Source organism: Xenopus tropicalis, chromosome 2 (assembly GCF_000004195.4).
Source record: "Xenopus tropicalis strain Nigerian chromosome 2, UCB_Xtro_10.0, whole genome shotgun sequence".
In the NCBI taxonomy this organism is placed as follows: Eukaryota; Metazoa; Chordata; class Amphibia; order Anura; family Pipidae; genus Xenopus; species Xenopus tropicalis.
The window spans coordinates 154,499,856-154,525,634 of record NC_030678.2 but is presented as its reverse complement, the minus strand read 5'-3'; the positions used below and the strand labels follow the sequence as shown (position 1 = coordinate 154,525,634).

At 41.5% G+C, this 25,779-nt stretch overlaps 1 protein-coding gene across 4 annotated transcripts in view; it reads left to right on the top strand.

Annotated features, from left to right (window-relative positions):
• mtus2 (microtubule associated scaffold protein 2) overlaps positions 1 to 24,060 on the top strand; it is a 249,147-nt gene extending 225,087 nt beyond the window's left edge. For 3 of the 4 annotated variants that reach the window (XM_002934016.5, XM_031897247.1, XM_012957929.3), the window contains 8 exons: positions 8,124 to 8,190; positions 13,144 to 13,358; positions 14,607 to 14,712; positions 16,379 to 16,452; positions 20,740 to 20,838; positions 22,365 to 22,484; positions 22,582 to 22,679; positions 23,108 to 24,060. In XM_002934016.5, coding sequence (XP_002934062.2) covers positions 8,124 to 8,190; positions 13,144 to 13,358; positions 14,607 to 14,712; positions 16,379 to 16,452; positions 20,740 to 20,838; positions 22,365 to 22,484; positions 22,582 to 22,679; positions 23,108 to 23,315 — 987 coding nt within the window. In that variant the 3' untranslated portion in view covers positions 23,316 to 24,060. Of the gene's footprint in view, positions 1 to 1,220; positions 1,534 to 8,123; positions 8,191 to 13,143; positions 13,359 to 14,606; positions 14,713 to 16,378; positions 16,453 to 20,739; positions 20,839 to 22,364; positions 22,485 to 22,581; positions 22,680 to 23,107 lie in introns of those variants that run through there. The other variant, XM_012957931.3, reaches the window with a different exon arrangement.
• The last annotated feature ends 1,719 nt before the right edge of the window (positions 24,061 to 25,779 follow it).

Sequence of the window (25,779 nt, the reverse complement as noted above, 5' to 3'; positions counted from 1 at the left end):
GTTGCCACAGTTCTCAGTGCTCCAGAATGAAGCACCAAAACCTGCATTTGCCACATGAATATGTTGCCATTTAGCCACACTGTATTCATGAGAGGCAGGAAGGGAAACACAAATAGGTGTGCTCCTAACAAGCAAATTAGGGAGTGCCTTGCACCCTTACTTCACTCTGCACCTAATGCTTTTCAACATGATGTTATGTGCTAGCCCCAAGGCTCAAGTGCTCTTTAATTTAAGCTTTTGTGCCCCTTAATAGTCTTGCACTTGCATTCAGGGTCAAATTAAATAAGGCACGTGGGGGTCCATTTTGGATTGCAGAGACCTGCAGTAGTTCTTCAGAGTGCAAGCTGAAAGACATGGCAGATTGTGGCACTTAGTAAATAATTACCAGTGACCCCTCTACACCAGTGATCCCCAACCAGTGGCTCAGGGGCAACATGTTGCTCCCCAACCCCTTGGATGTTGCTCCCAGTGGCCTCAAAGTAGGTGCTTATTTTTGAATTCTTAGCTTGGAGGCAAGTTTTGGCTGCATAAAAAACAGAGCCTTCTATAGGCTGCCAGTCCAGATATGGTCTACTTAATAAACAATCACAGCCCTTATTTGGCATCCCAGGGACTTTTTTTTAATTCTTGTGTTGCTCCCTAAGTCTTTTCACATTTTTGGCTCATGGGTTAAAAAAAAAAAAGGTTGGGGATTCCTGGGTATTCTCCAATTTCTTGATGTCAAATTTGTGGCTGAACCTCCCACTAGGTGTCCCTCTTCCCTACCATTGTGCCTGGAGCTTGGGAGCTACAGGTTGGAGACCAGGTATCAGTTACAGTCTCTTTGTTTGCAAAATTGCCCAGGAGAGTGGATACATTTTATCCTAAGCATTCGATGGGGGAAGCCTTGTTACTATTATATATTAATGTTTCCTCCAAGGGACAGAGTGTCTCCTGTCAGAACCAGCAGCACCAGGTCTGCAGCTTTTGTTCCTAAAACCATTAGTATAACAGTTAAAATCCCATAGCAATGAACAGAATGTGGTTGAGTTTATACGTATTAAGCTCTAAACTCACATTTTGATAAATCTGCCCCTTTGTGTGGATTTATTATGCACCAAAGGCAACCCTGGCATTCTCGACTGCTTTTCTCTTGGCACCAATATGCTACTGCCTCTTTAAATGAGAAGCCCATGCTGATGTCATGCAGAATAGTAGCACAGAGAGAGCAGCCAGTGTGGCTGGCATGGGGGTGCCAGGCAAGCGGAGGCAATCAGTGTCCCTCATTCTGTAGCAATGGATCAGCAGCAGTGTCTGCCCCTCCCCTGAGCCGGCGGCTGCTCTCTCTCCCCTGTGCCTAAGCAGCTCATCCAGCCAGACAAGTGAGCAGAGCCTCAGCCTGCAAGAGGAGGAGGAGGAGGAGGAGGAAGGCATATGGAGACCACCGCAGTTTCTCCTTAGGATTTGCCACCAGCCAGCCCTCTGAATGAAGCTGCCGGGATGGGCCAGTGTTGCTGCAAGCGTTGTCTTTGCTCTCCTTGTCTGGACAAAACGGTACCTCCTTCCCATTTGCTCTTCTATTGCAGGGACTGAAAGGGCAGTAGCAGCTCTCTAACATGACTGTCTTCTCCCCTGGCTAGCAGTGCCACCAGATAGGCAACCCTCACTGCTTCCCAGGTTGCCAGACAACAGTTGGTTGCACACAAAGCTGCATGCTGTATAGTGTGTACAGGGGGAAGCACACAATGTGCTCTCATCCTATTGTTTCCTATTCTCCTTATCTGTCATTGTTCTGCAGCGGAATGTTTAGCTCTGGTCCTACTCCCGGCATCCTTCAAGGCTGTCAGGGGATGATGGGGCGTGTAGTTCCTCAGCAGCACAAAGGCTGCTTCTAATAATATATAGTTCGGTCTTACAGTAACTTTATATGATTAGAATTGTATTAGCTCACAAAATAAGTTCATTTTAGCAAACTAATGACCTATTAATAAAAACTGAAGTCTTTGTTTGTAACCCAAGAAGCAACGCCCATGTCCCAGCATAAAGAGCCAGACACAGCCTAATAAAAGATTCATATTTACATTAGAAAGGTCCATTTACCAGTCTCAAGGGTGCAAGGGAGCTAGCATACACTAAGCATAAGGATCTATTCATTAAGAACACTATAATATGGACCAGAGGTTGTGGGGTGTGGCTTAATCAGTGACAAAGGCTGCTGGGAGCTGTAGTCATACTGGTGCCCTCTTTAAGTGTACCTTATATATAAATAGTGTATATTCTCTGTTTAAGGATGTTTCTTTTCTATTGGCTACACTGTAGGTGGGAAAACCCCACTTTGGCAAAAGAAAGGACAAGTAAAGCCACATGCTATGGGGTAAAGCTGCTGTACTCCTTTTCCTGGCTGGCAGCCCCAACTCCCACTTACCTGTGTCTGGGGTAATGTCTGATCATAATCTTTTCCTTCCCTTTGCCTGTGCACCCAGATCCCTCTTAGAATAGGAGGAGGAGGAGGGCCACTCCCCAGTAAATTGGTATCTCAAATAGGGGCACATGGGGACCTCGTACTATTTTCTGGATGTTGTGTGTGTATATATATATATATATATATTTATATATAGTCTGTGGGATTAGCAGCAGCACCAACTAGGGAAGTGCCGGACTGTATTACTCTTCTTTATTATACGTCACTTATTAGGCACGCTGGGCATAGTGCATCAGCACCAGTTCCATCCGTCTGTCCATATGTACACATGTAAAACTGCATGAAGGCCTCCATGGCTCACTTTTATTGCTGTTACTGGTTATTCTCTTATTCACAGTTACTTTTATTCATTTATAAATTGTAACCCAAGCTGTAATTATTTGTCAGCAATTAAATCCTTAGGAAAACTCATTACTGTTCATGTCAAGCAGTGTCAATAGGAACAGCCTCAAACACAAATACAGCCTTTCTATTGGTTTAAAAACACTCTTATAACATTTTGGGGCCAAGAACCACCAGTACTTGCAGGCTAACTGGCTAAAATACTGGCAGGGTAAACAGCTTGTGTGCCGTTAAAGCTAAGGTTGCAGCCTGGCATTAAAGGGGAAGTTCAACTTTAAGTTAACCTTTAATATGTTATAGAATAGGCAATTTGAAGCAACAAGACCAAGCAAGCAGTCTTCATTATGTATAGTTTTTGAATTATTTATATATTCTTCTGAGTCTTTACAGCTTATAAATGGAGGTCCTTGTCCCCCGCAGCCAAAAAACTATTGCTCTGTGAGGCTACAATTTTATTGTTGTTATTCTTGATAATGTATTTCTGTATTCAGTTATTTTTCTATTTATATCAGTCTCTCATTCAAAACACTCCCTGGTTGCTAAGGTATCCCAGCAACAGCAACCAGATAGCTGCTGAAACTCCAAACTGGAGAGTTGATGAGCAAAAAGTAAAACAATTAAAAACTGTAAATAATAGAAAAAATGGAGACCAAGAGAGGTGGTGCTTGTTGCATGCCTTTTCTCCTCTGGCTTCAGTGCATTTGTGGCAGTGGTGCAACTCTAGACATTTTGGCTGATAGACATGTTGGTGCATAGGTGATTAAACCTCAATCAGAATCTAAATAATTTAATGGAAACGTTACACAACAAGATTTTTATGTGTTTTATGAATTCTGCAATTATAGGTCATTATTTCACATTCACAGCCACCCATAAAGCTGAAGGTGGTGGTAATGGATCCTCTTTTAGGCAAAGGTACTGGAAACAATGGGCAACACTATTGCCGCTTGTGTTTTAGGAGCTCCAAAAATAGGGACAACTCCTCACGGAGCATCAGAAGTCCGACTGCTCATAATTCCCTGCAGCAACCAATCTTCTGGTTCCCCACAAGGAAACCGATCTGTATATTTAGTCCACGCAGTTTCAACAGCACAAAGTGCCACACCAGTGTGACATAAAATGCCCATAAAGAAGATCAAGTCTGTTTGACTAGAATTCCCATCGTGTACATACTGCAATGTTGGCTATTTACCTAGCAACCTCTGGCCCAGATGGGGAGACAGTTTGCCAAGGGTTTAGGTCTAATATAGGATCCCAAATGCAACTAAAATGAATGTAAATTTAAACACACATTGACTGTGTCCACAATCGCACTTCTTAGCAACTTGTGGCCCATTTGGCCTACTCTGTGGCACTGATCAATGATCATTAAATCAACAACACTTATCATTATCCTTCCTTAGGAGTTGTACAAAGGTCATAGGTTGGTGTAGCTGGGCAGGAAAGTTGCTGAAATAGTTTGTCAACCATCACAACTAGAAGAGAGTAAAGTCTGATTCTTGGGACACGTTGGGCAACGGTTCCAAAACTTTGGCACTGTCCTCCCTAATGAGCCTTGGAGTAGTGTAGGAGGGTTTGGAGAATGGGAGGTGGAAATTGGAGAGAATAGCTGATTGCTCTCCTATATAGCCCAGATAGATAGCCAGATCAACCCAAAAGCCCAGATTAAAGGCCACTTAGGGTGGCATTTTGGGGTACATATGTATCAGCTGCCCCAGATACTCTTGAAACTATGATTGAATGACTGAAACACTGGTATTTTCCTGCACGTGTACTCAAGCTGGCCATACACATTACAATAACAATCTTTCCTGAGACCATTGGTTGCAGGAAGGATCGTTTGTCCACTCCACTAATGTTAAGAGCTGCATCGTCAGAAATGCAAGTAGGAACCCCATCTGACTATTCAGCATTAATGTACAGCTGATCTGGGGAGGCCTTCATAGGTGCCCAATAAATATTTCTATCCTCTCCAATCGACAAGACAACTGATATCCAAAGCTTTTGCTAATATCTGTTGCCTCGTCAACCCACCGTACACGCACCAAATATCGCATGAAACCTCGTTTTAATATCGTGCGTGTATGGGCACCTTCATTTCATGAGCTAAGCACCTCTGGGTTTGGCATCATATAAATTCTGCTGAGATGTTCACTGTGAAGGATATTATATCCTTAGCTGCTAGCAGCCATTGGTCTGGAGAGGACTTACCAGTGAATGAGAACTTGTTATTGCAGGGATTGATGACCTTGGTGGACTTTCAAGGAGCATTCAAGCATGAGTTGTTCCAGCGCTGAGCATTGGTCAGTGATTCTACTTCCCCCACTTTGTCATCTTTCTTCTTGGAAATGGAAATCTATGGCTTTGTGGTCAAGTGCTCAGTATGGTTACACGATCCACCTCCATTTATGCTAAGGCAGCCAAAGGATATGATTGCAGCTACAGTGCTTCATCTTTGTCTCAGGAAATTAAATAGAAAAAAAAAAGCCGAGCTTTATTTGAAAGAGAAAAATGATGGGAAATGTAATAGCCGAGCCTGCGGGTAACCTTGACTGCCCTCCAGCATTTGCTTTATGTGCTAAACCTACGCTGCAAGTCACGCTTTCCTAAATTAATGTGGATTATATGAATTTTCAATTGACAATGAATTTACAATAGTTTGTAACTTCAAAGGCCATAACTCATAAAAAAGTTGGAATTAATAAACCCTCTCTCTGGATAAATATTGGCTTTAAAGGAGAAATATTGGATAAATGAGAAAAACCCTAATTTTGTAGCCAATTATGAATAATATATGGTGCGGTTTCACTTTGTGCTAAAATTAATCTTATCTGTAAAAATGGCCCCTTTAATGGCCCCTTTAACCCTGATGTTGCTGGACTACAGCTCCTAGCATGCCTTTACCTTCATTATAGGTTACATTATTCTGGAATTTGTAGTCCAGCAACAGCTGAGTAAAGTTTGGTTGAGCAGTGCCGTGCAGCAGGGTTTAGTAGCCCTTTAAAGCTATATAATAGAGACATATCTCATGCCTGTAAGAGTATATACCGTTTGTATTTATACACCATTCATGTGACCTAAGACAAAATTCTCTGCAAGCATTAATGTCAATTAGGAGCCACAGAAGATGTATTGTTAGGAAAAATAATCTGTTGAGATTTTAATCTGACTGAACATTCTTTCAAGGTTTAGACTTTCCATGAGTTTTTTCTTACCCATAATCCCCACGGCTGGTGGAACAAAACTACACAGGGCACGTGCCCAGTCAGTATAACTTTCCCACATGTCTGTATGTGGCCGTGTCCTTTAGTTACCCACCCCAGGGAGGGTGCTCCTTGCTTAGGCAGAGTGTGTTACAGTTTGGTTTTACCGAGCATCCAAATGTATTATACACATACAGCAACCTATCTGCTCCTGCTCTTTCCAAGCCCATTCTGGGTAGTTACTTACCTGAGGACATATCACTAAGCATTAATTGCCCCCAATGCCTTTGTAATGCAGAAGAGACTGCACTGTTCTGATAAAGGGATGAGCCTCTTGTTTAAAATAAGAAGTTGGCCTGTATGTGTGAGAGTGGGGGCTTGTATGGGCCCAATGCCCATACAAATACACGTGTGGCTAAACTTCTTATCTTTGAAGCCCCAACCTTAGTCTCACTTTTAGGGAGATGGGAACAATCTTCCATGCCCCAGCCTTATTTACTATTAGTAGAGGTAGTGGTAGCGGACATTTTCCCTTATTAGTACATTGCTATACTCACAAGCTATGCAAGGTTTTATGTGATATCTGCAGAATAAGGGGCTTATCTATTATAGTGTGTAAGCCAACATCACCGGTGATATTGCCAATAGCAACCAGTCAGATCTTTCCTTTTGTTTTCTAACTTTAGGTATTAGATAAAAATTGCTGATTGGTTTCTGTGGGCAACATGACTGGTGATGGCAGCTTACACACTGTAATAAATATGCCCCCTAAGTGTCACTGTAGAATCAGTTATATGCACCTTTAGATTCTCGAGGGCATATAAAATTATGCAGAACTCAAGACGCAACCTATCTTTTTTCAGTTTAAAAAATGTTCAATAGCTTGGATCCTCTTCATAAGCCCAACTGTATCTGGGAACTAAGCCAGAGATATGAATGGAAGCACTTGGACTGATGCTGGGCTCTATATAAATCCAAATCAGGAGCTATTGATTGACATGAAGTTGAGATTGATGTGAGAATATATATATATACTGTCAGTATGGTCTCTGCAAGGGGCAGTAGGGATGCCACCTGGCTTGTAATTTACTGACCTGGCTGGTAAAAATGATTCTTGATCCCTATGTTATTCATAGAAAAGAAAGATAAATACACTTCACTAAAAATATGCTAAACTAAAATGGGCAAATGCCAGAGGGGCTGCTGTAAGACATAAACAGTCACTATTTATTGGGCTGGTGTTTGGGCCTCTGTGTACTTGGAATGCCAGGGCCTATTTTGACTCCTGGTTCAGGCCAGCCATACACCCACATTGGCACAGCAGGTTTTCAGAATAATGGGTTAAAATGGACTTTGTGGTGCTCCTGGGTACTGTATGGTGATGTGCCTAGCATATGGGAACCTGCACTCTTTATCTTAATTCTGCACCTTTTCCTCTTTTCCTTTGCAATTAGTTTTTTTCCCATTACAGCGGTTTAAAAGGAGACTGGAGGCTTATAGGAAATTGAAGTAAACACGCAGAGAGTGCTTCCTGAGCATTTTTGCAATTTGCTGTTTTTAAGGTGCTTTTATTCAGAAAATGAGGTTGTAAAGCTTTCTGCCTCTATTCTGGCTCCCCTCCTGCAGCCTGTAATTGCTCTGATGGTGATAACTCTCCATAATGCACAAAGCAAAAATAGTAGTTTTGACATTGTACATTTTACATGAGAATCACTCCTGCCTAGGGTTTCCATCTTTTCTGGAAAACAATGGCAGCCTTGCTATATTTGTATCTTTCCACCCCATTAATAACATTAGCTTCAAGCATCATTTCCAGCAGGGTAAGCAGTGACCTGGCGAGACCCAAGCAAAGAGGCTGATCCTGCAATTGCCCCTGGATTACTGCAGGGGGTGTAGGAGAAAGAGAGGTAGTTAAAGTCTCTAAAAAAATAACCCTGAATGATTGCATTTTTCAGTTAATTAAACAAACAGTATATTTTTCCTAAAAACAGTAGCACTACTTAATGACAACAGTACTAATTAATTATCCATTCAGTATTGTTATTTGGCCTTATCGCTGTTAATTTAGCATATGTTCTTACAAATACCTTTATGTCTGAAATGCGCTTTCTCTGCAGAATGAAAATGGCCTTGTAAAGGAAAAGCAGCTGCTGGATGAGCTTACAACAATCAGAGATGAAGTGGGTGAGTTAAAAACCTTTTGTACAGATTTGTCCCCCAGGCAAATATCTAAGCTTCGAGGCGGGTCAGTGATATATAAGACAGGGCATGGACACTGCAGAAGTTTGGGGATTTCTTTATCAGGAACCAGCAACCAGTTCACTGATGGCTGTGTACTGCTAAGCTAGAGTGGCCCTGGTGGCACAGCAAGCCCTGTGTGAGTGGCCCTGGTGGCACAGCAAGCCCTGTGTGAGTGGCCCTGGTGGCACAGCAAGCCCTGTGTGAGTGGCCCTGGTGGCACAGCGAGCCCTGTCTCAGTGGCCCTGGTGGCACAGCGAGCCCTGTGTGAGTGGCCCTGGTGGCACAGCAAGCCCTGTGTGAGTGGCCCTGGTGGCACAGCAAGCCCTGTGTGAGTGGCCCTGGTGGCACAGCGAGCCCTGTCTCAGTGGCCCTGGTGGCACAGCGAGCCCTGTCTCAGTGGCCCTGGTGGCACAGCGAGCCCTGCGTGAGTGGCCCTGGTGGCACAGCGAGCCCTGCGTGAGTGGCCCTGGTGGCACAGCGAGCCCTGCGTGAGTGGCCCTGGTGGCACAGCGAGCCCTGCGTGAGTGGCCCTGGTGGCACAGCGAGCCCTGCGTGAGTGGCCCTGGTGGCACAGCGAGCCCTGCGTGAGTGGCCCTGGTGGCACAGCGAGCTCTGTCTGAGTGGCCCTGGTGGCACAGCGAGCCCTGTGTGAGTGGCCCTGGTGGCACAGCAAGCCCTGTCTGCATTACTGAGCTAAAGGTTAGACAATGACTAGACAGAGAGAGCCAAATAGTATCAAGGTTATATATGTGGCAATAAGAACGGGCTAATTGGAATTTTCTTGGACTTTGCCCACCAGGAGACGATTTAGTATTGTCCTAGAAGGACAGTCCAAACCATATTGCTCGGACATTATTAACACTGGGATAATAAACTCCATTTTGCAATATTGTTATCACATAATGCAGAGAAGAGCAGTGGGGCACAACTCTGTAGTACATGGTCACTCTCATATATGGAAGCCAGTCTGCATACACAGCTCCAAGGGATATACCTTGTGTTTCACCTGGTTTGCCTGGTGTAGAAAGCCAGCAGAGGTGGCAACCCTAAATGGGTCCCATTGCTGGGTTGGTACTTGTAAAAAATTGTAAAGGGGGTTCCCTCCTCTTTTAAATTGTACCCAGACTGACACAATGGCTCCATGTGCAGGCACAGAAAAATGCTGATGCCAGAGTAGGGACTGATTCTCAGCCTACGGTTATCCACAGGCCGACTATGAGCCCCGCCTGGCATTAGCCTTAGTCACTGCAGATTTAACCCAAGGAAAAGGCTTTGTTTGTTGAAACTCACATTTAAAAATGCTGATGCCTGGAGATGAGGAGCCCCGGTAGCATTCAATTTTCCTGATCATGCAAATTTAAAAATATTTTTCTTTACTAGTTGTCTTGATGAACAGACAATATTCCCAGCTGTAGTGATTTATGTGTGCATCGGAGCAAGATGTTGGGTTTCACCTTGCAAACATCACTCTGATAACGTGTCTGGTAATGTGTTTAAAGGGCCACGGTGCCCTTGTATTCCCCTTTAGTGCTCTGCTTAGGGCCACGGTGCCCTTGTATTCTCCTTTAGTGCTCTGCTTAGGGCCATGGTGCCCTTGTATTCCCCTTTAGTGCTCTGCTTAGGGCCACGGTGCCCTTGTATTCCCCTTTAGTGCTCTGCTTAGGGCCACGGTGCCCTTGTATTCCCCTTTAGTGCTCTGCTTAGGGCCATGGTGCCCTTGTATTCCCCTTTAGTGCTCTGCTTAGGGCCACGGTGCCCTTGTATTCTCCTTTAGTGCTCTGCTTAGGGCCACGGTGCCCTTGTATTCCCCTTTAGTGCTCTGCTTAGGGCCACGGTGCCCTTGTATTCTCCTTTAGTGCTCTGCTTAGGGCCACGGTGCCCTTGTATTCTCCTTTAGTGCTCTGCTTAGGGCCACGGTGCCCTTGAATTCCCCTTTAGTGCTCTGCTTAGGGCCACGGTGCCCTTGTATTCCCCTTTAGTGCTCTGCTTAAGGCCATAGTGCCCTTGCCTTCCCCTTTAGGACTGTGTTTAGGGCCACGGTGCCCTTGCCTTCCCCTTTAGGACTGAGTTTAAAGGCCATGGTGCCCTTGCCTTCCCCTTTAGGATTGTGTTTAGGGCCACGGTGCCCTTGCCTTCCCCTTTAGGACTGTGTTTAGGGCCACGGTGCCCTTGCCTTCCCCTTTGGGACTGTGTTTAGGGCCACGGTGCCCTTGCCTTCCCCTTTAGGACTGTGTTTAGGGCCACGGTGCCCTTGCCTTCCCCTTTAGGACTGTGTTTAGGGCCACGGTGCCCATGTATTCCCCTTTAGTGCTCTGCTTAGGGCCATAGTGCCCTTGCCTTCCCCTTTGGGACTGTGTTTAGGGCCACGGTGCCCTTGCCTTCCCCTTTAGGACTGAGTTTAGGGCCACGGTGCCCTTGTCTTCCCCTTTAGGACTGAGTTTAGGGCCACGGTGCCCTTGCCTTCCCCTTTAGGACTGTGTTTAGGGCCACGGTGCCCTTGCCTTCCCCTTTAGGACTGAGTTTAGGGCCACGGTGCCCCTGCCTTCCCCTTTAGGACTGTGTTTAGGGCCACGGTGCCCTTGCCTTCCCCTTTAGGACTGTGTTTAGGGCCACGATGCCCCTGCCTTCCCCTTTAGGACTGTGTTTAGGGCCACGGTGCCCTTGCCTTCCCCTTTAGGACTGAGTTTAGGGCCACGGTGCCCCTGCCTTCCCCTTTAGGACTGTGTTTAGGGCCACGGTGCCCTTGCCTTCCCCTTTAGGACTGTTTTAGGGCCACGGTGCCCTTGCCTTCCTTGTTAGGGCTAAGCTTGATACAAGAAATATAAACTGGAATATTTATACAGCTGCAGCATTATGGTGTTGTTGTGTGCCAGCCTTTAGCAAATGGTAGGGAAGAAGCTTAATAGGTTCTATGTAATAAAAATGTAATATATATATAATATAAATCAGTTAATAAGGTACAAATAATAGTTGAGCAGATATTGGTTAGGATCTTCCCATACACCCAAACATTCCCAATGAGGGCCAATGGTTCAAACCTTTCTGGTTATATCCAATAGCGCCACAATATGCTGAAGGCCTCTTTGGTGCCCATAAATACAGACTATTCTGCCTGACTTGGGACAGTTTGGAGGTCTCCACACACCAACTCCCAACTCATGCCAGTTGGACAAGGAAAGAGTAAGAAATGACTACCTGTAATACCAAGAGCGAAGCAAGAAAAGGCTTTAGCCCATTGAATTCTTGCATATTTCAGTGTACATGGAGATGGAACATTTAGCTCAAGTAAATGTTCAGTCTTCAGCATCTTCAGTTTGACATGTTGTGTTGTGCTTGTGGAAACTAAAAAAACTAAGCCACATGTTGTGCTTAGATTGTCCTGTGATTGGCTGTGAAATGCTACACATACATCTAGATGACCCAAGACTTTTACTATAAACAGGGATTGCTTTGGAAAGATCAGTAGGAAGGATATGATAAATTGTTGAGAAGTCCTCACTCCTTGCTCATGTAGGGGCTGAATGGAACTGGATTCTGCTCTTCCTATGCCTGAGGTCTTTTTAGGGGGGGGATTAAAGTGGCAAAGCTTGTACTAGGTCTAGTAACCAATAGCAACCAATGAACAAATAGCATTTACTGATTTCCTATTTGAAAGTAAGCATTTGATTGGTCACTGTGAGTTACTACATTGTGCAAATTTTTTTTTCATTACCCACTATGTGTGTAAGTTATTGTATATGTAGATTTATTCCATCTGAAGCTGTATCCATAGAGCAACAGACGTTCATATTCCTGTAAAAACGGAAACCTTTCTCTTTGATATCTGGACATGTTAGGGGAGGAAATTTCCCTAATTAGAAACTGACGACCCTTTGTCTGGCAGAAGGAAGATAATTAGCAATTGGACGGCCTCTGTTTTCCTATTATTTGATTGCTCATTATTTCTGTAAGAACAACTCTTTTTTCAGTCTGTGTTGTGTTTCCCTGGCTATCAGCACGTTACTGGCACAGACTGTATAATGATATAATAACTATAAGTCTGGAGGTTTTACAGTGTAAAATAAATATATAATCCAGATTGAGCATAGATAATGCAAGCAGGGCAGGTAAGGTGCATTTGACTGTTGCCTGTCCAAAATCCTTCCGAATGAAAGAACATTTTCTCTGCCAGGACCTTTCCCCTGTGTGGCTGCCTCTAGAGGCTTCCATTGTCTTCAGTGGGAAAGTGTAGGTGGCTTTATCACTGATGTCTATGGGATCCATGGGAAGCTTCTACTGACTTACGTGTATGCTCCATTGGGATGGGGTTCTACAAGTGGAAAAATGACAAAGGAGAATTGTTTTTAACAACTATGTATATTTGCAATATACTTCAAGCTGGCCAATTACATCAAAGTCATCCCTGGCCAGTCCTACACCCACTTTTATATGATTCAATAAGAATTCTACTGATTCTTTATACATTTTCTAAGTTTTTCCTCTGCAACTTGCTTGCTTTCCAAGGTAAAAACTCCCAAATGGTTTCCATTTTATTGGCTCCCCACTGGGATCAACTGACTGAATCACCTACATGTCATGGCTGAGACTGAAAATAGGCCCTGGCATTTTAAGTACACAGAGGCCCAAACAGCCCCCCCCCCAGCCCAATAAATAGTGACTGTCTGTGGCATCTTACAGCAGCCCCTCTTCCAGAATCTACAATGCCCCTTCCATATCTACAGTTGATAATAAGACTTATGCATTATTGACCTTCGTTATTGTTCAGTGCAGGGTAAGAATGAATCCAGCAGAATCTGATTGCCTGGTTTAACCACACAAACAAGGTTTATAATTAATAAAGCACTAGAGCAGTGCCCAATTCCGCCATCCAGTAACTGTCCCTTTGTGCATTTTTAGTTGTTAATATCACGAGGTGTGAGAAACTGCAGAAGGAGAAAGAGGAGCTGGAAATGAGATTTGATAATGAGGTGAGGAAGCTGGAACAGGAACAGGAGCGAGAAATCCTGGCACTGAAGGATCGGCTGGAACTGCAATACAATGAGGAAACCGAGAGGCTGCAAAAGGAACAGAGTGTCCAGCTGGAACGAGTTCGATCCCAACACCAGGAACAGGTTGGTTATCCATTCTGTGGCATATGGTGTATACAGAATGCATAAATATTATTATCTTTTATTAAATAGAGTATCAATTTATATTGTTTGCACTCATCCCTACCCCCAACAGAGCGTAAAGTCTAGATATATATGGGTTCCCTGAGATTCATTAGAAAAGGCAGCTTCCAAATGTGCCACTGACATTACTGGGCCTCCTAAGCTTGGGCTCTCAACAGCCACATCTCCAGTATATATGCCACTGGATCCACTACTGTCCAGTTTCAGTCTGGGGAAGGATCCCCAGAATCCCACAACAGTATTCCAACATCTAGTGAAAAGCCTTCCTACCAAAGTAGAGTGTTGTGTAGCACCAAAGAGAGAACCAACTCCATATTAATACCCTTGGTTTTGGAATGAAAGTGCAGATCCGTTGGCCCTGTAGTGTATGTCATGTAACTTTTGTCCTTGCAGTGTATGTTAAACAGGAGCAGACTTACTAAAGTGAGCCCTAGAGCTACTGTACAGGTCAGAAAGTGAACCAAGCAGCTGTTTCCCATGTAATTAAATAATGTAGGAATTGGAATCTTGCACACCTCAAATGCATGCAAGCGTCTTCAACTGAGCCTAATTATATATAAATATATATATAAATATATATATATATATATATATATATATATATATATATATATATATATATATATATATATATATATATATATATAGCACTAGAGTTCAAGAGGAAGGTAACCTCTATCACGGCTACTGGGGCTGGTAGCAGTTCATGGCAAGTGTTTCCTGACTAATATGTTGCTATCCTATAAAAGAGTAGATGGTTCCCTGACTTCGGACTGATCGATAAATACAGTAAAGTATTATGTAGCTTGTGGGGAAACATTGGGACATAAAGTTTAATATTGTGATTGGGTGAGCGCCAGAATGTCTGATCCGTATATGAATCTGGAACAAGTCCATACAAATTGAATCAATGCATTTTACCATAACTATATATTTCTCTCTATTGAATCAAGTGTCTTTATGACTAAAAATAGTGCTACAGAGCAACATGAGTAGAGAGAATTGGTCGGTACAATGTGAAATCCCACAGCTGCCATTGCTGCTGCTACATAGCTCGGTGCTTAGCAGGATGTTCAGCCTAAATGGGACTTGTCAGGCCTGAAGGAATGTTCCATATTTTTGAAAATCGAATAACTACTGCTGAAATGATATCATATAAAATAAGTTTTTTTCCTTCCTGCTGCACAGATTGAAGACCTGGCTGCCACCCATGAAGGTGCACTGTCCCAGATCAAGCAGAACTATTCGTCGGGCATTCAAGCAATACGGGTTGAGCAAGAACACAGAATGCACGGTAAAACAATGCAACTTCCATCATTAACTGTGCAGATATAGTGGAATACAAGCTACTTGGCAGCCTGCAGGTTACTGAGTGGGAGACATACAATACCTTAAACTCTTTAGGGACAAATTAGGGGTGAGTGTGCCTGGGGCAATTGCAGGGAGATTGATAATAAAAAGAATAATGGCAGAGTTTGCCCCAGGTCTGGTAACCTGTAGCAAGCAATCAGCAGATATAGGTATTACTAGTCAGTGAGATACACAGAGGCCTGAGCAGTTTCATTTGCATCAGATTGTTATTAATGTGTTCATTGTGTGTCAGTAATTAATGTGCTGGATTGTGGCTTTGCCATTCACCCAGTTAGATATAATTGGGAATGTTATTGGGTAGCCACTAGGGTCAGTTCTGACTGCAGAATGGAGGGGGGCAATCTGCCAACTGACCAAACAAGCAGATGACTCAGTAGCAGATAGGGTTGCCACCAGTTTCAAACTGAACAGTCCAAATTTTACATGGGCTTTCCCATTTCCCTATAATGCAGGCAGGACTCTCCCCTGATTGATGAGCAATTTGGCCCAGGGTCCACTGGGGGGTACAAAGCCCCCCAGGCTGCCAACCCAGGGCCCCCCATGGCCCCCGCCACCCTTCCTCCCTTGAGTGCTCATAAATGAAACTTATTTTCAGCCCATCAGGGGAGGGAGATCTGCAGCCAAATAACATGGTGTAAATCCTAATTGTTTCTTTGACAAAAGGAATTCTGGGAACTAATCTCAAGAGCTCCAAGAAAATCCCATTTACAGTTGGGAATCTGATCAGCTATTATCCTGGCTTCTGCTTTAAAAACCCAGTGGGTGAGCTTTAATGCCCTTTGGGATTAGTTCCCAGAATTCCTTTTGTTTATTTGCATCTGTATGAGGCAGTCTCCTCAACTAAGGATTTGCTTGTGAATTGTTTCTTTGGAAATTGTTTGTCTCTCACGTTGTACAAACACAAGGGTAAATACGCCCCCCTGTGATAATAAATAGGAACTGCAGCTAAAGAGGAAAGAGTGTCGGTTTAACATCTCACTGTCTTTATATTGTATGATGACCTTGTATTTTATGTTTCTTGTCCCTTCATTCCATCAGTTACACTGAGATGCAGCAGTCTGAATAGCCTTCCAGTTTGCCACTGACCTGCCATACTATAAAGGGGTTGTTACCTTTAAATTAACTTTTAGTATTTTGTACAGAGAGCTATTTATTTGTGTTTTTTTAATTGTTTACCTTTTTTTTTCAAAAGCTCACCAGTTAAGAATTTTAGCAGCTATCAAGTTGCTAGAGTCCAGATTACCCTAGCAACCAGGCAGTGGTTTGAATGAGAGACTGGGATATAAATAGGAGAGGGTCCTGAATAGAAAGGCAATAAAATTGTAGCCGCACAGAGAAATAGTTTTTTGGATTCCGGGGTCAGTGACCCCCATTTGAAAGGTGGAAAAAGTTAGAAAAGGAAGGTGAATAAATATAAAAAATAAGAAATTAAAAAAATGAAGTCCAAGTTGCTAGGAATTGGCCATTCTATAACATAACCAGCACTTTCAGTGTCTGCCCTGGTCCCCGAGGAAGGCAGCATATGACCCACTATAGAAGTCCCCCTCACTGACAGTCAGTAATCGCTGTTTCTCCCCTTTGTCTGTCAGACCTGAAACAGAACCACGAGCTGGAAAAGAAAAACCTGGAGGACAACTTTGAAAAACTGCGACTGTCGTTACAGGTAATGTGTACGTGTGGGTTTAACTGAGGAGAAATACTTCTGAATTCAGTACAATACATTATCCCCTGCTCTATGGAGCAGCTTGTGCGGCCCTGGCAATGTGCAAGGGATCAGGCCACACTTCCGGGGGGGGGAAGCAGCAGGTTATAGGGGCCTTTCTCCCCCAAATCTTCATTTGCTCCATTTCCTTGGTGATTTACAGTGGTTTAAACACTCATGGCCTTGTCACTTACCATTGCAGTAACACCCCAGAGCTCCATGTCAATCCCAGCACAATAGAAACAAAAGCCTAAATATCAGTAAAGCTAGAAGTGTTGTTGCCCAGAGGTTCAGCAGCCCTATAGCAGTAACTGTCACCTGGAGCTCCCCATCTTATTACTTCTGAGTGTGGGTGGCACTGTACAACGCACATACTGGGTGCTCTGAGCTGCTATTGATACAGTCAGCAGGGGGATCAGGAATAATCAAGTGGAAAATAGGGGTCATCTGTTGTAGAAGCTGATGCTACAGGGCTGATTATTAAAGCAGAGCTAAAGCTTAACTAAAGAATTAGGTTAGAAAAGCTGCACATTATGTTTTGGGCTTTTGTACCAGCCCAAGGCAACCCCAGCCCTTTAGCAAGGAAGATCTGTGCCCACAAAGATGCCCCAGTAGCCCCCCATCTTCTTTTCTGCTGATTCCCTGCACATTCTCTGTGCTGCTGGCACTTACCTGAGCTTAGGGGCCCACTCACAATATACTGTATATATAGAATATAAATGTCACACTATACTGTATATATAGAATATAAATGTCACACTATACTGTATATATAGAATAGAAATGGCACACTATCCTGTATATATAGAATATAAATGTCACACTATACTGTATATATAGAATATAAATGTCACACTATACTGTATATATAGAATATAAATGTCACACTATACTGTATATATAGAATATAAATGTCACACTATACTGTATATATAGAATATAAATGTCACACTATACTGTATATATAGAATATAAATGTCACACTATACTGTATATATAGAATAGAAATGGCACACTATCCTGTATATATAGAATATAAATGTCACACTATACTGTATATATAGAATATAAATGTCACACTATACTGTATATATAGAATATACATGGCACAATATACTGTATATATAGAATAGAAATGGCACAATATACTGTATATATAGAATATACATGGCACACTATACTGTATATATAGAATAGAAATGTCACACTATACTGTATATATAGAATAGAAATGGCACACTATACTGTATATATAGAATAGAAATGTCACACTATACTGTATATATAGAATAGAAATGGCACACTATACTGTATATATAGAATAGAAATGGCACACTGTACTGTATATATAGAATACAAATGTCACACTATACTGTATATATAGAATAGAAATGGCACACTGTACTGTATATATAGAATACAAATGTCACACTATACTGTATATATAGAATAGAAATGGCACACTGTACTGTATATATAGAATAGAAATGGCACACTATACTGTATATATAGAATAGAAATGGCACACTGTACTGTATATATAGAATACAAATGTCACACTATACTGTATATATAGAATAGAAATGGCACACTGTACTGTATATATAGAATATAAATGGCACAATATACTGTATATATAGAATATAAATGGCACAATATACTGTATATATAGAATAGAAATGGCACACTATACTGTATATATAGAATATAAATGTCACACTATACTGTATATATAGAATACAAATGTCACACTATACTGTATATATAGAATAGAAATGGCACACTATACTGTATATATAGAATAGAAATGGCACACTATACTGTATATATAGAATAGAAATGGCACAGTATACTGTATATATAGAATAGAAATGGCACACTATACTGTATATATAGAATACAAATGTCACACTATACTGTATATATAGAATAGAAATGGCACACTATACTGTATATATAGAATACAAATGTCACACTATACTGTATATATAGAATACAAATGGCACACTGTACTGTATATATAGAATAGAAATGGCACACTATACTGTATATATAGAATAGAAATGGCACACTGTACTGTATATATAGAATAGAAATGGCACACTGTACTGTATATATAGAATACAAATGTCACACTATACTGTATATATAGAATAGAAATGGCACACTGTACTGTATATATAGAATAGAAATGGCACACTATACTGTATATATAGAATAGAAATGGCACACTGTACTGTATATATAGAATATAAATGGCACAATATACTGTATATATAGAATAGAAATGGCACACTATACTGTATATATAGAATACAAATGTCACACTATACTGTATATATAGAATAGAAATGGCACACTATACTGTATATATAGAATATAAATGGCACAATATACTGTATATATAGAATAGAAATGGCACACTGTACTGTATATATAGAATAGAAATGGCACACTATACTGTATATATAGAATATAAATGGCACAATATACTGTATATATAGAATAGAAATGGCACACTATACTGTATATATAGAATACAAATGTCACACTATACTGTATATATAGAATAGAAATGGCACACTATACTGTATATATAGAATAGAAATGGCACACTGTACTGTATATATAGAATAGAAATGGCACACTGTACTGTATATATAGAATATGTCACACTGTACTGTATATATAGAATATAAATGGCACACTATACTGTATATATAGAATATAAATGGCACAATATACTGTATATATAGAATATGTCACACTGTACTGTATATATAGAATAGAAATGGCACAATATACTGTATATATAGAATAGAAATGGCACACTATACTGTATATATAGAATAGAAATGGCACACTGTACTGTATATATAGAATAGAAATGGCACACTGTACTGTATATATAGAATATGTCACACTACTGTATATATAGAATAGAAATGGCACACTATACTGTATATATAGAATACAAATGTCACACTATACTGTATATATAGAATAGAAATGGCACACTATACTGTATATATAGAATACAAATGTCACACTATACTGTATATATAGAATAGAAATGGCACACTATACTGTATATATAGAATAGAAATGGCACACTGTACTGTATATATAGAATAGAAATGGCACACTATACTGTATATATAGAATACAAATGGCACAATATACTGTATATATAGAATAGAAATGGCACACTGTACTGTATATATAGAATAGAAATGGCACACTGTACTGTATATATAGAATAGAAATGTCACACTATACTGTATATATAGAATATAAATGGCACACTATACTGTATATATAGAATATACATGGCACACTATACTGTATATAGAATAGAAATGGCACACTATACTGTATATATAGAATAGAAATGGCACACTATACTGTATATATAGAATAGAAATGGCACACTATACTGTATATATAGAATAGAAATGGCACACTATACTGTATATATAGAATAGAAATGGCACACTATACTGTATATATAGAATAGAAATGGCACACTATACTGTATATATAGAATAGAAATGGCACACTATACTGTATATATAGAATAGAGATGGCACACTATACTGTATATATAGAATAGAAATGGCACACTATACTGTATATATAGAATAGAAATGGCACACTATACTGTATATATAGAATATAAATGTCACACTATACTATATATATAGAATAGAAATGGCACACTATACTGTATATATAGAATATAAATGGCACAATATACTGTATATATAGAATATAAATGGCACAATATACTGTATATATAGAATATAAATGGCACACTATACTGTATATATAGAATATAAATGGCACACTATACTGTATATATAGAATATAAATGGCGCACTATACTGTATATATAGAATATAAATGCCACAATATAAGGCTGATTAGTAAATAATTTAGAGTCTCATTATGTGGCAGCTAATACACAAGTACAATTTGCTTGAGAACATAAAGGAGAACTAAACCATAAACATAAATATGCCTAGAAATGCCATATTTTATATACCGAACTTATTGCACCTCCAGCCTGTAGGTATCAGCATGTGAGCATCAGCTGCTCCAGGAGCCTAAAACATAAGCTGTAGTAATGATAGCCTAGTTTTAGTTCTGCTATAAGGAAGATCACAATTAGTGTATAGAGTTGATGTTAGAGGAGAGTTTACAGCGGGGGGATCTAATTGTCTATTTCTCATCTTGCTCCTTTTGAAGGATCAGGTGGACACATTAACGTTCCAGAATAACACGCTACGAGACAGAGCGAGGAGGTTTGAGGAGGCGCTGATGAGAAGCACGAATGAACAGTTAGAGGTATTACATTACATTAACATTTATTTATAAGGCGCCAACATATTCCGCAGCGCTGTACAATAAGTGGTTTCCATACATTGGACATACAGAGTAACATATAAAGCAACCAATAACCGATACAAGAGGTGAAGAGAGCCCTGCCCAAAAGAGCTTACAATCTACAAGGAGAAAGGGTTGAGACACAAGGTGTGGGAATGGGCATGACAGAGTTGTGAGAGGTGGGGCACAGGGTATTGCTAAACTAGATTAGGGTAAGCTTCTCTGAATAAATGTGTTTTTAGAGATCTCTTGAAGGCAGAGAAATTGGGAGAAAGTCTGACAGTTTGTGGGAGTGAATTCCAGAGAAGGGGGGCAGCCCTTGCAAAGCCTTGAATGCGAGTGTGTGAGGAGGGAATGAGAGAGGAGTTGGGGAGCAGGTCAGTAGAGGAGCGTAACAAGTGGGTTGGATGGTACCTAGAGATGAGTTCAGAGATGTAGGGTGGGGCAGAGTTATGGACTGCTTTAAATGTGAGGGTCATTAGTTTGAATTTTATCCTGGATGGTAGGGGAAGCCAGTGCAGGGATTGGCAGAGCGGCACGGCAGAGGAGGAGCGGTTGGAGAGGTGTATGAGCCTGGCAGCAGTATTCATTATGGACTGGAGAGGGGACAGTCTTTGGAGGGGAAGGCCAATTAATAGGGAGTTACAGTAGTCCAGGCGAGATATTATAAGAGAGTGAATAAGAATTTTGGCAGCATCTTGGGTGATAAATGATCGGATTTTGGAGATATTTCTTAGGTGAAAGCGACATGATTTGATAAGTGATTGGATATGAGGAGTGAAGGACAGGGCAGAATCAAGGATAACCCCAAGGCACCGGGCCTGGGAAGATGGGGTGATGGTAGAATTGTTAACCGTTATAGATACCTCGGGAACAATGTGGGCGTTGGATGGGGGGAAGAGAACCAGTTCAGTTTTAGAGAGGTTTAATTTAAGGTAACGTTGGGACAGTACCTTAAGATAACCACATGGGGGTCTGTACAATTCTTTTCCACAATCAGTTTTATGCAGAATGTCCTTTGAAACTCAAATTCATAATATTGTGTTCCACAGAATCTGGCCTACCTCTAGCTGGCCTGCCTGTGTAGTGCTGATAACAAGGACTTTAGGTCGGGGGTGACTGGTGACATCACTTGGGGGTAAGGGTAATGTAGCAGCGGAGAGGGTTAGGGAAGGGAGGGGTTTATACAGTTTTACAAATTGACTGACAATTATATTGCCGGTAATTATGCAATTCCAGCTCTGGCCCTGACTGGTGAGTTAGTGACTGGTGAGTTAGTGACTGGTGAGTTAGTGACTGGTGAGTTAGTGACTGGGCCAGTCAAACACTGGCCGGGTGGTAACCTTCCCTTTTCTCTTCCCCCCTCCTCTGAGAAAGCAAACGCTACACTTTACTATACACGTACAACATACTGGGGCGTGAAACAATCTTCTGCCGTAGCAGCTTTGCATAATTCGATGTCTGAAAATGAAACGGTTGTTTTGCAGATTGCCCTAGCGCCATACCGCCACTTGGATGAAGATTTGCACAGTGTGAAACAAGTGCTGGAGATGAAGAACCAACTAATCCATCAACAGGAGAAGAGAATAATGGAATTGGAAAAACTGGTACGTCCCTTACAGTAAAGCTGCCAGGATGCTCATTCTGCTGCCGGGATGTGCAGAGAGATGGGTCACTTACCATTGGTTCTGCTTCTTCTCTCAGGCTGAAATAAACGTTCTTTTGGAGGAGAAAGTCCAGGTCCTTCAGCAGCAGAACGAAGACATGAAAGCCAGGATTGCGCAGAATGTGGTTGTCACCAGGTCTCTCTATTACTGCCTACTAAATGCAATGGGGGTAATAATAATAAGTATCATGGCTGAATGCCTGCGCCAGTCTGGTAACCCAAACAGTAACAATAGACCACGTTACTACATAATCCCTTATAAACATTAAACTTGTTATTTAGAATTCTTTTTCATATAGATTTGAGATATGAGATCACAGGATTTTAGATTTCTCCCAACTATAAGACCATGTACATTGCCAAGTGCAGTGAGCAAAGTGCAATCACCGTGTTTTTTTCCCACAATGCAGCATTCTCCTAGAATTCCAGGGTGGGTTTAGGGGTAATACTGATGGCTGCTACACCAATGTGTTTGTATATCTATAACCTTATTATGTGATTAGTGACTATAAGAAATCTGTGACTATAAGACATTCCATTTACTGGCCTGTTGCTTTTTTCTAGGCAATTATCTGTTGAAAATGCCAATCTACACGAAAGTGTGGAAAAAGAAAACAAGGAAAAAAAGAGGTTAAGTCGCACAAATGAAGAGCTGGTATGGAAACTGCAGACAGCCGAGTCCATGAGTCCCATCAAACTGCCTTCTTCTCCCATTAATCACTCTGTTTCAGGGTCGCTTTCCCCCTCTAAAACCAACCCGTCGCCGAGATGATACCCAGACAGCCAATGAAGAACGGACTTGTATTCCATGACATTCACTTGAGAATGATGGGTTCTAGAAGAATCTTCCATGCAATGCAGTAGTTCCCTACTGTTCCGGCCACTGACTGGGAGAGAAACAGAACCGTTCCTGCTTTCAGACGATGACACCAAGCCAAGGAAACCAAGAACATAACGAAGATACCGTACTTAAATATGGATAAACCACATCCACGTTTCAGGTTCCACACAGTCCAAAATGCTGGGGATGTATATACTATTGTACATATACAAATAAAAATCTTATCTCCTTTCTTATTGGATAAATGCTGATGGTCAGCCATTTTTTTTTTTAATTGGTGCCTATGTCTTTTACCTTAAGGCGACATATCCCATTTTTACTCCCAATAAGGTACTGTTTATAAAACTATAAGTGAAAGCGCCTTTTCTTTTCGTACCACAACAGAACACCACAAGCAGGACGACCCGTTCACCAGCGAAATGACACACAGGATCTTCTCTGCCTTCGCAATAATCGCCAGCATGTCAGGCTCTCTTATTGGTTTACATGTGATCGTAAGACTTTTTGTATTCAAACTGCTGTCGGAGTTGGTGTTATTATACAACCTCTTGGCTGGGTCCAACAGTAAGCCACTAAGCTAGGTTCTCTTTTCTTTTTTGGTTTAATGTATGGTCCATTTTTACCGTGCACATGAATGGAAATATGATAATAATAAAAAAGCAACTTTTCAAACACACCAAATTGTTAAGTGACCTGAATTCCAGCAGCTGTCCCACCCCCTTCTTCAGTGTTCGTTGTATAGAGTGGCAGCCATTGCTTCGGTTTTCATAGACGAATATGCAGGTTGGTGAAATGTATGAGTTTATACCCATGAGTAGACACAATTACATCTAAAGCAACTGGTCTGGCTGAGTAATCTTGGGAAAGTTTCACTCTCATCCAACAGACTTCTGAAGCAGCCACTCTAAGGACTGAACGTTCTCAAGATTACGCACAAGTACAGATACTTTAGACCAGTGATCCTCCACCAGGGGCTCAGGGGCAACATGTTGCCCACCAAACAATGGTGTTGCTCCTAACGGCCTCAAAGCAGGTGCTCATTTTTGAACTTCCAGGCTTGGAGGCAAGTCTTGGAATTTACAACCAAAAAGAGCCTCCTGATGCTGGCAGCCCACATGGAACTTTCAAAGACTTCATCAAAGCCTTTATTTACCATCCCCCAGAAACTTTTTTCATACTTGCATGGCTCCCCAACACTTAAATGTGGCTCACCAGTAAAAAAAAAAAAAAAAAGAAATATGCATTAGACTTATCCCTACTAGATACTATAGGTCAGGGTTTGCTCTTGACTGTATCGTATACCAATTCAGAGAGACACTTAAATGGGCCGAACCAATCTCTAATGTTTCTACTGTAAAAGTCACTGCACTGCAGTCATTCTCGCGCTCGCTACATAAGTTGCTTCTGTCCACACAGGACTCGTATCCATCAGGGCTGGTGTTGCCATTACTGTTTTGTGCTACATTCATTTTTAGGTTTGTAGGGGGGCTTGGTTTGTACAACTCAGCAGGTTCTACCAGTATAGGGACATGTGTGAGTCTGTTCCTACTCTGAACAGCAGCACCAAGAAGACACAATAGAACCACATGCTTTGAATCGTCCCATCTGAACGACGGTTGCAAGTGTTGATTCTGCCATGCTGCACTGTCTGGGAATCAGGCTTTGGGGGGGGGGGTCACCAATATTTTTCAACACATTTATATGCAACTTGTAATTGTTCTTTTGGGTTTGCCCTATCACTGCAGTCGGCCTTTATAACATTTAGCGCATGATATAATATAGTTGAGTATTTGGCACCCCTGCCCTGCACCTTAGACAGCCACTCTAGGGGCAAGTTGCTAGAATGTGCCCAGTAAGGGTGGAAACAAATTCTAATTTCAGTATTAGCCTTCTGGCATTCTTTGGAAATATTTACTGCAAGATATCACTTTAAATCAGAACTACAGGACGCCACTGATCTCATGGAAATAAAAATGGCAGATCCAAGAGGAAACCAGAAGCTGCGAGGGAAGTAGCAAAGAAACTTTTATTGCAGTTAAACCAGCACAAACAATATGTACAAACAGGGCGCTTATAATGGGAGGCTAAATCTATAAGGAGCTTCACGTTTTAAAAGCTACAAAATAACCCTGAACACATAAATAGCGAATGCATAAATACACAATATCTACAAATGACAAAGATAAAAACAGATTTTATATACAGCTGAACAAAAAAACACACAATTGCTTAACTGATCAATTGCTAAAGATCTGGGGAATAAAACTATGGTACATACACACCCAATGGCGGATAAATAATATAACTAGGAGACTGCAGGAAATACTACACCAGGCTCTGCCCAAGGCACGAATGGGAAGAGTAGAAATGCACAAAGCACACAGTGTACTATATG